General features: G+C 41.0%; 1 protein-coding gene across 2 annotated transcripts in view; it reads right to left on the bottom strand.

Annotated features, from left to right (window-relative positions):
- The window catches only part of FRAS1 (Fraser extracellular matrix complex subunit 1), a 504,323-nt gene that overhangs the window by 125,346 nt on the left and 366,554 nt on the right, over window positions 1-12,423 (bottom strand). For both annotated transcript variants that reach the window (XM_043447950.1, XM_043447951.1), the window contains 2 exons: window positions 8,121-8,237; window positions 730-844 (listed from right to left, as the gene is read on the bottom strand). In XM_043447950.1, the coding sequence (XP_043303885.1) occupies window positions 730-844; window positions 8,121-8,237 (232 nt within the window). The remainder of the gene's footprint in view (window positions 1-729; window positions 845-8,120; window positions 8,238-12,423) is intronic.

The following is a 12,423-nucleotide window of genomic DNA, read 5'->3' as shown; positions in this document are numbered from 1 at the left end:
TTGATCTTGCTGTCCAAGACCCTCAAGGGTCTTCTCCAACACCACAGTTTGAAAGCATCAGTTCTTCAGTGCTCAGCTTTCTTTAAGGTCCAACTCTCACATCCGTATGCGACTAGTGTAAAAACCACAGCTTTGACTATGTGGACCTTTGTCAGTAAAGTGATACCTCTGCTTTTTAGTACACTGCCTAGGTCTGTCATAGCTTTTCTTCCAAGGAGCAAGCGTCTTTTAATTTTATGGCTGCAGTCACCATCTGCAGTGATTCTGGAGCCCAGGAAAATAAAGCCGGTCATTATTTCCACTGTTTCCCCATCTATTTGCCATGAAGTGATGGGACCGTATACCATGATCTTAGTTTGTCCTTAGCACGTGCTGATTCTGTTCCACTCTCTTATGAGAACCTCACCAAGGCCGGCTCTGTCCCTACAGGTGTGCTTAGATCTGGCCAGTCGTGCCTGCACATGGGAGGGAAGCTCAAAGAGTGATGAACTTATTTGCACCCCATGCTCTCCAGCACAGCTCTGTCAGTACCAAACCTGACACATTCATCTCCACCTGTCTGACCATAGTGTCTCCCTCTCAAATGGCTCTAAACTCAGAGGTGATGAATAATTGTTACTCCTTAAATCATCAACAAGTAGAAGCCGACAGAATCCCAGAGCTTTTGAGGCTGGTCAACAATAGAAGACAAAGAGCATCACTCAAAAGATCACTTACTGCCTGTCTTACCTTGATTTGGATGCAGAGGTAGAGTGATGTTGTATATTATCTTTCTGCTTGGCCTCTCAGAGTTTACAAAGGAGAGAGAATGAGGCTGAATCACGGTCAGGCCATCTTCCCGAGCCTACACAAAATTTGAGAGGGAAGAAGAAAAAAATGGCGTGATGAAAACAAAAGCCAGAGGCAAAAACAAAACCCATTAAAAAAAAAAAACTTCCTCTGGGTTTTTTAATTTGTCACAGAGAGCAAAATTTTCTCTGAGAGTTCAAAAGAAGGATCGGTTCTCCCACATCACAGACTTGTCCCTGCCTTAAGCATCTCACCGGGTTACAGAGTTCTCTTCGGGTCTTGCACCTGACCCTTCTCTCCCCTGCCCTTGGCCTCCCGGGTTTATGCCGGCACATGCTATGGGAATCCCAACATGATCACTTATTCCTGGTTGGAGCTCACAGCGGTACATGTTTGGAACTAAACCATCACAGTTAGTGATTCTACTGTTCACAGCTGGATCCTCACAGCCCTCTAATTTAATGGGCTAAGATGGGATCTGGTGAGAATTTCTCCCATCCCCCAGCTTGCTGATGGGAACTGTGATGCATTCTTTTCTTTTCTTTAACTTTGATGGTTTCAGTGGCTAGAGATGAACTTGCCTCAAATGCCAAAGAGGCTCACCATTGGAGCTCAGAGGTTTAAGAGCTACGTGTTTATTAAAGCTTATAGAAGTAGTATTTCCCTTTGTCTCCACTGTACTGTTCTAAAGAACCAGATATTGCTTTTCACTTCCAGCTTTCAGGACCCAATGAAGGAGTCAAGTGAAATTAATCGAAAAGTCAATGTGTGTATAGCTCTCACTATCCATTCACCTGTGTGGGTTCACAACCCATTAACAGTGACAACATTAAAAAAGACAGAAAGATTCAGAATTCCATGACCAGGCTTAACACAGACTTGGGAACAGCAGCAAAAACAGAGTAGAGGGGAGAAAATTGAAAAGGAGAGTGAACATGGGCCCTTTGCCTGGGTCACATATACTGATACTAAAACAGAACAAAAATATCTGGTTCATCACAGGCTCTTTCTAATTGATCCCTGAAGGGTTAGAGTTTGACACGCTCTCCTGCTCTTTCATACTGTTCATAGACTCACTGGAAAAGACCTTGATGCTGGGAAAGATTGAGGGAGAGAGGAGAAGGGGAAGATAGAGAATGAGATGGTTAGATGGCAACAACATCAGTTTGGGCAAACTCTGGGAGATTGTGAAGGATGGGGAAGCCTAAAGTGCTGCAGTCCATGAGGTCGTAAAGAGTTGGACACGACTGAGTGACTAAACAATAACAAACTGCTCTTCCAAACTCTGCTACTTTCAGAAGGAATTTCCCATCTAGGAAAGGAATAAGAAGGGCTCAGGAAGTCTCAAGGAGGAGGGTATGGTGTTCTTCCTTTTAACCACGAAAAGACTGAAGATTGCAGTTGCTTTGTAATTGTCCCCAAGCCATACTTATCTTGGGGAGAGGCAGCACTTGCAGGTTAGGACAACCCCCTCTAGTACAGAGTCATATTTCAAGTCATTGCTCAGGTCTGGAATGTAATGAGCAAGGAAAATCAGAATTGCAAATAGCAGCTGGTCTCTTTAAAATAAAATGGGGAAGGACAACACAAGAAAAATACGTACCCTATGCAAGGTATTTACAGCTCATACATGTGTGCATACATCTATAAACACGTACACATGTAGGCACAGATTCATAGACAAAAAGTATAGGCTGGGTGCACTGTTCAATACTATTTGCCAACTTTTAATCTCAAAACCATCAGAATGACTGAACAATCTCAAGGTATTATGGGATATTTTTGAAAATCTAGATGTCCCTAAAACAATAAAGTGATAAGAAAAGAGAATTATTTTGAACACAGAATAATGGAAAAGAGAAATGCATCACAGCCAAGAAAGCAGACATTTTATTACGGAATTTATTGATGTAATTTCTTTACTAATAGAAATAGACACTAAGTAGAAAAAGCAAGGACTTGATTCTCTCAAGAAAGCAAAATTGAGGTGGAGGTACATCAAAGAAAAATCAATTTTAATATTGGCTATTTGGAATGTTCAATATTTATCAATGAAACAATAAGAAATGCGAGATTAAATTTCATGGAAATCATTATAGAAGACACTTTTCTATTAAACTGTCTGTCAGCATAAGAAGATTACAGAATAATGGCTTTCATAATACCCACATTACCTCTGAATACATCCAGAATCCAACCACTTCTCCCCATGACATTGCCACCACCCTGCGGGGAGCTAGATGCCACACCTGCCTTCCCACCATGGCCTCCCACCTGCTCTTGCCCTCTTCTCAAGAGTCTACTTCCACACAGCCACCAGTGGATGCCTTTAAAAAGGCCATTAGGCCTCTGCTCAACACCCTGCAATGACTCTCCATGTTACTCAGAATAAAGTTAAGTCCCTACAATGGTCTGTGTGGCTGGACACAATCTGTTCCCCCAGTCTGCGCCACCCTCCACCCCATTAACTCTGCACATCTGCATTCATGCAGATTCCTCTTGCTGTGTACTCACTTTGATCCGGCCAGACTGACTTCCTGGCTGTTCCCTGAATATCTAAGCATGCTCCTGGCCTGATGCCTCTAAATGCATGGTTCCCTGGGTCTGGAATGCCCTTTCCTAAGGGATTTTCACAGCTCTCGCTCTTCCTCACCTTCTGCAAGTCCTTCTTTAAATGTCATTGTCTTAAAGTAGCCCACCCTGACAACCTTATTTAAAATTACAACCTAGGTCTCCCCTGCTGCATTTCTAATCCTCTTGACTCTGATCTTTTACTTTTTTTTTTTTTTAATTTTTTAATTGTTCACCTTTATTTATTATTATTTTTTTTTTATTTCAACTACAGAGGGCAGGTCTTTATTCCCAATCCCGATCCCCCCTCCCACCTCCCTCTCCACCCGATTCCTCTGGGTCTTCCCAGTGCACCAGGCTGGAGCACTTGTCTCATGCATCCCACCTGGGCTGGTGATCTGTTTCACCATAGATAGTATACATGCTGTTCTTTTGAAATATCCCACCCTCACATTCTCCCACAAAGTTCAAAAGTCTGTTCTGTATTTCTGTGTCTCTTTTTCTGTTTTGCATATAGGGTTATCATTACCATCTTTCTAAATTCCATATATATGTGTTAGTATGCTGTAATGTTCTTTATCTTTCTGGCTTACTTCACTCTGTATAATGGGCTCCAGCTTCATCCATCTCATTAGGACTGATTCAAATGAATTTTTTTAATGGCTGAGTAATATTCCATGGTGTATATGTACCACAGCTTCCTTATCCATTCGTCTGCTGATGGGCATCTAGGTTGCTTCCATGTCCTGGCTATTATAAACAGTGCTGCGATGAACATTGGGGTGCACGTGTCTCTTTCAGATCTGGTTTCCTCAGTGTGTATGCCCAGAAGTGGGATTGCTGGGTCATATGGCAGTTCTATTTCCAGTTTTTTAAGAAATCTCCACACTGTTTTCCATAGCGGCTGTACTAGTTTGCATTCCCACCAACAGTGTAAGAGGGTTCCCTTTTCTCCACACCCTCTCCAGCATTTATTGCTTGTAGACTTTTGGATAGCAGCCATCCTGACTGGCGTGTAATGGTACCTCATTGTGGTTTTGATTTGCATTTCTCTGATAATGAGTGATGTTGAGCATCTTTTCATGTGTTTGTTAGCCATCTGTATGTCTTCTTTGGAGAAATGTCTGTTTAGTTCTTTGGCCCATTTTTTGATTGGGTCATTTATTTTTCTGGAATTGAGCTCAGGAGTTGCTTGTATATTTTTGAGATTAATCCTTTGTCTGTTTCTTCATTTGCTATTATTTTCTCCCAATCTGAGGGCTGTCTTTTCACCTTACTTATAGTTTCCTTTGTAGTGCAAAAGCTTTTAAGTTTCATTAGGTCCCATTTGTTTAGTTTTGCTTTTATTTCCAATATTCTGGGAGGTGGGTCATAGAGGATCTTGCTGTGATTTATGTCGGAGAGTGTTTTGCCTATGTTCTCCTCTAGGAGTTTTATAGTTTCTGGTCTTACATTTAGATCTTTAATCCATTTTGAGTTTATTTTTGTGTATGGTGTTAGAAAGTGTTCTAGTTTCATTCTTTTACAAGTGGTTGACCAGTTTTCCCAGCACCACTTGTTAAAGAGGTTGTCTTTTTTCCATTGTATATCCTTGCCTCCTTTGTCAAAGATAAGGTGTCCATAGGTTCGTGGATTTATCTCTGGGCTTTCTATTCTGTTCCATTGATCTATATTTCTGTCTTTGTGCCAGTACCATACTGTCTTGATGACTGTGGCTTTGTAGTAAGTCTGAAGTCAGGCAGGTTGATCCTCCCGTTCCATTCTTCTTTCTCAAGATTATTTTGGCTATTCGAGGTTTTTTGTATTTCCATACAAATTGTGAAATTCTTTGGTCTAGTTCTGTGAAAAATACCGTTGGTAGCTTGATAGGGATTGCATTGAATCTATAGACTGCTTTGGGTAGAATAGCCATTTTGACAATATTGATTCTTCCAATCCATGAACACGGTATGTTTCTCCATCTGTTTGTGTCCTCTTTGATTTCTTTCATCAGTGTTTTATAGTTTTCTATGTATAGGTCCTTTGTTTCTTTAGGTAGATATACTCCTAAGTATTTTATTCTTTTTGTTGCAATTGATCTTTTACTTTTATCATAATGCTTCTCCTTAATATGCTACATGAGAGTTATTTATTTTGTTTAAAACTTATTATCTATTCATGTAAACTCCATGAGAACACGGATTTTAGTTTGTTCATGGATCTCAAGCACTAAGTGTACAGTACATGGGAGTGCTTGATAAAAATTAACATAACATTGTAAATCAACTATATTTCAATAAAAAAAGAATACAGTCTATATTATGCGATCACTCAATCTCCAATGTCTTCCACAGAACTTGGCATAAATGAGGGGCCCAACAGTGTTTGTGATTGAATAATTGAATGAATGGAGAAGTAGACGCTTACCCTTAAACACATACATGAATATACCATGCATGAATTTGGCATATGTATTCATAATGTGTCTACCAAATATGTACAGAACTTGTGTGGCTAGCTGAACCCAAATCACTGAAGTGAAAATGCACTTTTGACACAGATTACTTTGTATGTCCTACAGTAATGGCCCTAATTAACATCAAAAGAAATATAAACCATGTATATTTTAAGAAATGAAACAATAGCCTGATCATATTTTATAGTAGACTAATCTCTGTGATACACTAAATTACACAGGATAGACCTAATTTGAGACCGTCAAGGTTAAGTGTGTTTAAAAGTTGTTAGAGGTTCCCAGCCACAGAGTTGGGAGTGACGCCATCTTTATGGCTCCTGGCCCATTTATTTTCCCTTCTAAACTCAAAATAACACTGCATTAGCATTTGGCAAGAAATGTGTATGCATATTTTTCTTTACACTTTAGAGAAAATTCTGATCCAAGTTCCTCTAGTCAGAGTGATGAATTATAGACTTTATAGTGTTGCTGAATTATGATTTCTTTAAATTATGGTTTACGGTGGAAATGCCGATACCAGCTATTCATTAAATACTTTCTGTTTCCCCTTTTATGTCTCTGTCACGTCCCAGACCCATAATTTCTAAAACTCTACCTGCTGTCTTTGTTGCAATTCAGGGCTGCTACACCACTTAGGACTGTAATTATGTGGACACTAACTAAAATGTGGATCTCTGATGATTCATTGACAAGGACTTCATGCTTGTGGCTCTGTCTAGAAGACGCGTTCTGACATTACATGTCCTGTAGATATAGGGTTATGGCGGAATTGCTAATTGTCTGAACTGAGCTTCATGCACTAATTTAGCTGTCACCTTGCTTCAAACTTTTCCATGTGTCCACACTCCTTCCCACACAAAGCCCCCCTGTGATCCAGCTCACAGACCTCCACACCCCCAGTCTCCTCCGCCTCTCTTATGTCCCCAGTCCTATTGGACTGTTGGCAATTTTCCTAACAATCATATTGTCTCTCTCCTCTGGGTCTTCATATGTGTTCCTTCTATACTTGGTGATGCCCTTTGCCCTCATCCCTCAAATCCTTCCAACCTGTCCTCCCATCCCCAGACTTTTTGAATATTTGCTACTTGTCTTTCTGGAGTCAGCATAGACGTCACTTTTTCCAGGAAACCTTTATAATAGAAGTGAAAGTTGCTCAGTCATGCCCGACTCTTTGCGACCCCATGGACTATACAGTCCATGGAATTCTCCAAGCCAGAATACTGGAGCAAATAGCCTTTCCCTTCTCCAAGGGGTCTCCCCAACCCAGGGGTCAAACCCAGGTCTCCTGCATTGCAGGTGGATTCTTTACCAGCTGAGCCACAAGGGAAACCCAAGAATACTGGAGTGGGGTAGCCTATCCTTTCTCCAGGGGATCTTCCCGACACAGGAATTGAACTGGGGTCTCCTGCATTAAAGGTGGATTCTTTACCAACTAAGTTATCAGGGAAGCCCTGATAAGTCCTGATATTTCTTTTATAATAGAAAACTACTAACAGGACTTTTAAAACAAAGAACAGTTTCTCCAGCTAGGTAGAGCTCTAAACTGACTAAACATTTATACCCAAACAGTGATCATCAAATGGATAGAAGCCTGAAAATCCATCCAGGTATTCAATGAGCACCTGGTGGCTCAGTGATAAAGAATCTGCCTGCCAATTCAGGAGATTCAGGTTTGATCCCTGGGTAGGGAAGATCCCCTGGAGGAGGAAATGGCAACCTACCCCAGAATTCTTGCCGGATAATCCCATGGACAAAGGAGCCTGTCGGGCTACTGTCCAAGGGATTGCAAAGAGTCAGGCATGACTTAGAAATTGAACACCACCACTCAGGGAGTGAGCCCATGATTGGGACGCTGTAAAAAGTTCAGCAGCAATGGATGGGAGGTTGGGGTAGATTTCATCTAATCTTCCTTTCACTCTGGTAATTTGAATTGCTTTTTCAAATCAATGAGAAATGTGTTCATAGGGCTGGCATGCATTGGTGACCCCAGAGTCTGTGTTCCAAGATAGGCATTAAGTAAAATCTCATCCAGGTGGCACTAGTGGTAAAAGCAAACTCGCTTGCCAACGCAGGAGACCTAAGAGACGCAGGTTCAATCCCTGGGTCAGGAAGATCCCCTGGAGGAGGGCATGGCAACCCACTCCAGTATCCTTGCTTAGAGAATCCCATGGACAGAGGAGCCTGGCAGGCTACAGTTCATAGAATCACAAAGAGTCGGGCATGACTGAGATGACTTAGCACGCATGTAGATATCATCAGCCTACCTCCTCTAAGCAAAACCCACGCGCCCTCCCACCCAACTCACTGTCATGTGGAGAGAAGATCCTGGAGACTGTTGGGGTGCTTCCGGAGCATGAGGCAAGATGGCAATGTTGAACAGGCGGCTCTCCAGATGGGCGTGGGCCTCTGTGGCGCTGGACACCTGCAAAGAGATGGCACGCCGGAGAGAGTCTGATGGGCAGAGTAGTTTGCCTATGTTTACTTTTTCCCTTTTGAACCATCTGTCTTTGAATTCTATATGCTCCGGCATTACAATCTTTGTTCTGCTCTTCATATTTTAAGATTCATTTAAAATAACATTTTAGGCAATTCTGAAATTGCAAGAAAGTATAAATATGGAATAAAAACCATCAAGAATTTCACTACTGATAAATAGTAATGAATATACCACTGCATTTCAATTTAATCTTCTTGCTAGGCATATGTGAATCTTTATATATTCTAAATATTTACTTCATATTATGATATTTTGCTATATCATTAAACATTCTTGAAAACATAATTTTGATGGCTACATAATGTCTCATTATGAACATATACAACACATTATATAAGTGATGTTTATTCCACTTAAATCTTTACCCAGTGCAGATATCTACACTTAGATTATAAATGCTAAATCCCAGCCTCATCACTGCAAGGCAAGATTAAAAGCATTTACAATTAGGGTCAGTCAGTCAGTCAGTCAGTTCAGTCGCTCAGTCGTGTCCAACTCTTTGAGACCTCATAAATCGCAACACACCAGGCCTCCCTGTCCATCACCAACTCCCGGAGTTTACTCAAACTCATGTCCATCGAGTCGGTGATGCCATCCAGCCATCTCATCCTCTGTCGCCCCCTTCTCCTCCTGCCCACAACCCCTCCCAGCATCAGGGTCTTTTTCAATGAGTCAGATCTTCGCATGAGGTGACCAAAGTACTGGAGTTTCAGCTTCAGCATCAGTCCTTCCAATGAATACCCAGGTCTGATCTCCTTTAGGATGGACTGGTTGGATCTCCTTGCAAGTCCAAGGGACTCTCAAGAGTCTTCTCCAACACCACAGTTCAAAAGCATCAATTTTTCAGCGCTCAGCTTTCTTCACAGTCCAACTCTCACATCCATATATGACCACTGGAAAAACCATAGCCTTGACCAGACGGACCTTTGTTGGCAATGCAATGTCTCTGCTTTTTAACATGCTATGTAGGTTGGTCATAGCTTTCCTTCCAAGGAGTAAGCGTCTTTTAATTTCATGGCTGCAATCACCATCTGCAGTGATTTTGGAGCCCAAAAAAGTAAAGTCTGACACTGTTTCCACTGTTTCCCCATCTATTTCCAATCAGGGTAGTGGTCACAAAATCAATTTCTTCCTGCTTCAAACATACTGAAAAATGATAGTTTGCCCATGCAGTCTCTCCCCTTCCTCAGTGCTACCTAGCCACTCCCTTAAACTTGCCTTCTTTCTTTATTCCTTGTGCTTGATAGAAGAATTGGTCAGGCCCAAGTGGCCATGTGGAATTGCATTCACATTTACCACATGCGGGTGGTAAAGAACCTGCCTGCCAATGTGGGAGACATATTCCTGGGTGGGGAAGATCCCCTAGAAGAGGAAATGGCAATCCACTCCAGTATTCTTGCTTGGAAAATCCCATGAACATAGGAGACTGATGGGCTACAGTCCATGGGGTCGCAAAGAGTTGGACACAACTGGAGTGAATGAGCACACATATGAGAAGGGGCAGGGTTTTGTAAATCCTGAGAAAAAGGCAGGAACAGCAGCCCTTTCTCTATGTCTTCTAAAGTTACATCCTACACCAAAGCTTAGTTCTCTACAGAGCTCAAGTTGCAGAATATCTACATGTTTCCAAGAAGACATCTCATAGTGTCACCATAAATAATATTAACAACAACAGCTTAGCGACTTAGCGACAGGGCATTTATCATAGCCTCAGCACTGTACAAGCTACTTTTCAAAAGTTTTTTTTATGAATACCCACCAAGTGTATATTATTATCTCCTTTTTTACAAACGATGAAACTGAAAGTCAAAAAGTTATAGGTGTCAAAGTCAAAAGACATTAAGGACCAGTATTTAAAACTAGGTCAGTGGGTTCCTGATCTTCCTACTGACCACGGTGATTCAATTTGGAAGCTTTAGGAAATTAGGACAGAGGAAGATACGTTCTCCTATCTCTTGGAGAAAAGGAATGGAACTCTGCAGGTAGTGAGGTGTGAGCATACTACCAAGCAAGGGTCTCAATTTTAGCTTCCCTAGCAAAGATACTGCTATAAAATATTTTGGTCCTTTTCAAACCACATCCCCTGAGGCTGTGTCAACGTGATCTGAATAAGCCAAAAACCAGGGCTCCTTCCCTGGCCAAAAATGTGCCTGGTTTCTTCTCAGTATGCCATGCTCTAATTTTTTCACGTCATTCGCATTGCATAAATCCCAAGTCTTAGATGCAAAGTAACAGATGGACTGCATTGACAGATCATGACAGCATATCAACATTAAAATGAAATTAAATCCATGCAACTCATTGTATTGCCTTTTCTGCTTGAAAGGAAAAAAAGGGACAAAGAGAAGAACCATTAGAACAGCATCTTTTAAAAAATGGTCTAAAATCCCGAGGGACACTAAAATGATGAATGGGTAAAGTTGCTAACCATTTATTTTAGCACATAGCTACAGAGTCTGTGTCACTTCACATCAAAATATGAAGTAAGCCTATCAAATAATGAGGCTTTAAAAACATACACACCAAAGCTTCCACATGCAAGAGAATATGATCTGAGAGTTGTTTCATACTTGCAATAAAGATGTTGTTAGTATTCAAAATGCACTTATTGGAAAGCCTTCATGAACATGTAAGAAAACTGAGCTTGTTGCTTCATAATTCGTCCTTGTTTTAACCAAAAATAATACTACTCTTCTTTGTACCAGATATGAGTCAGCATGACTTTTGGCTATTGGGTTATATTTTAAAATTCACTTCCCAGGGATGATACACTGTCATTATTGAAGATCTTCCAAAGAATATTCCACAGAGTTTGAAGGAGATTTCAGGTAGGCATTCTAAATACATTTTGAGCAAAACATGTGAAGACTCTCCAAAGGGAACCATTTTCTAAGTAATGATGTTTTAGGTCTTAAACTCCAGTGAATTTGTTTTCAAAAAGTCAATAACTTTTGCTATTTTCTAATAACCTACTTAGTAACCAACTTGCAAAAGCAATCAAATATCATTTTAGCAGGTGCTGAGAATCTCTTTCCAGGGAAATGCTCCATATTGATGATGTTCTTCATATTGATGCCTATGAAGGCAAAGGCAGGTCTGAGGATTCTAGTTTGCCGAGGTGACTCCTTTTGATTGAGGTCTTTGCCTCTGTTCTGACTCGTTACCTGAGGACTGCTGAGTCCCCAGCTGCTAAAATTGAAATATTAACTTGGGCAAAGGGCATGTCACGTTTGTGCACTCACTAGACATTCATTGTGCTGAGTGTAATGTCATTTTAATGATTTCCAGGTTTATTTCAGGCAGCTCTCTGGAAAAGCACATTTTTTTTTACACAATATAAATTGGACGATGAAGATATGTGCACCAGGCATCAGGAACAGAATGGATGATAATTTTTTTAAACTTTCTATTTTGCATTGGGGTATACCCAGTTAACAATGTTGTGATAGTTTCAGGTGGACATCAAAGGAGCTCAGCCATCCATATGACGTGAAAGTGTCAGTTGCTTAGTCGTGTCTGACTCTTTGCGATCCCGTGGACTGTAGTCTGCCAGGCTCCTCTGTCCATGGAATTCTCCAGACAAGAATACTGGAGTGGGTTGCCATTTCCTTCTCCAGGGAATCTTCATGACTCAGGGATCGTGCCTGGGTCTCCTGCATTGCAGGTGCATTCTTTACTGTCTGAACCATCAGGGACAAATATGCATTCCTTCTTTTTCAAACTCCCCTCCCATCCAAGCTGCCACATAACAATGAGCAGATTTCCCTGTGCTGAACAGTAGGACCTTGCTGGTTATTACTATGGAAGATGATTTTAACAAGGTGAGCTATACTGATAGTTTATCCTCAACTGGATTCCTAGACAAAGGAAATGGGCTCAGACTTAGCGGGATGGTTAAGTTGCTTTGACTAATCACCATGAGGGCTTCTTTATATTTTCTCTGATGCTTTCCTAAATTCTTTTCTGTATCTGTGTTTAAATGTTCTTTCTTATTCATACTTCCTCATTCCTTTGTATTTCTGTTCAATTATTCATTTCTAAAAGGTTTTTGACAGAGGTTTCTCTAACTGTATGGGTCTTTCCAAAGATTCAGATTTTGTACTTATTTATC

This window comes from Cervus canadensis, chromosome 26, assembly GCF_019320065.1.
Source record: "Cervus canadensis isolate Bull #8, Minnesota chromosome 26, ASM1932006v1, whole genome shotgun sequence".
In the NCBI taxonomy this organism is placed as follows: Eukaryota; Metazoa; Chordata; class Mammalia; order Artiodactyla; family Cervidae; genus Cervus; species Cervus canadensis.
The sequence above is the reverse complement of the archived record's forward strand: the minus strand, read 5'-3'. Positions and strand labels throughout refer to the sequence as shown.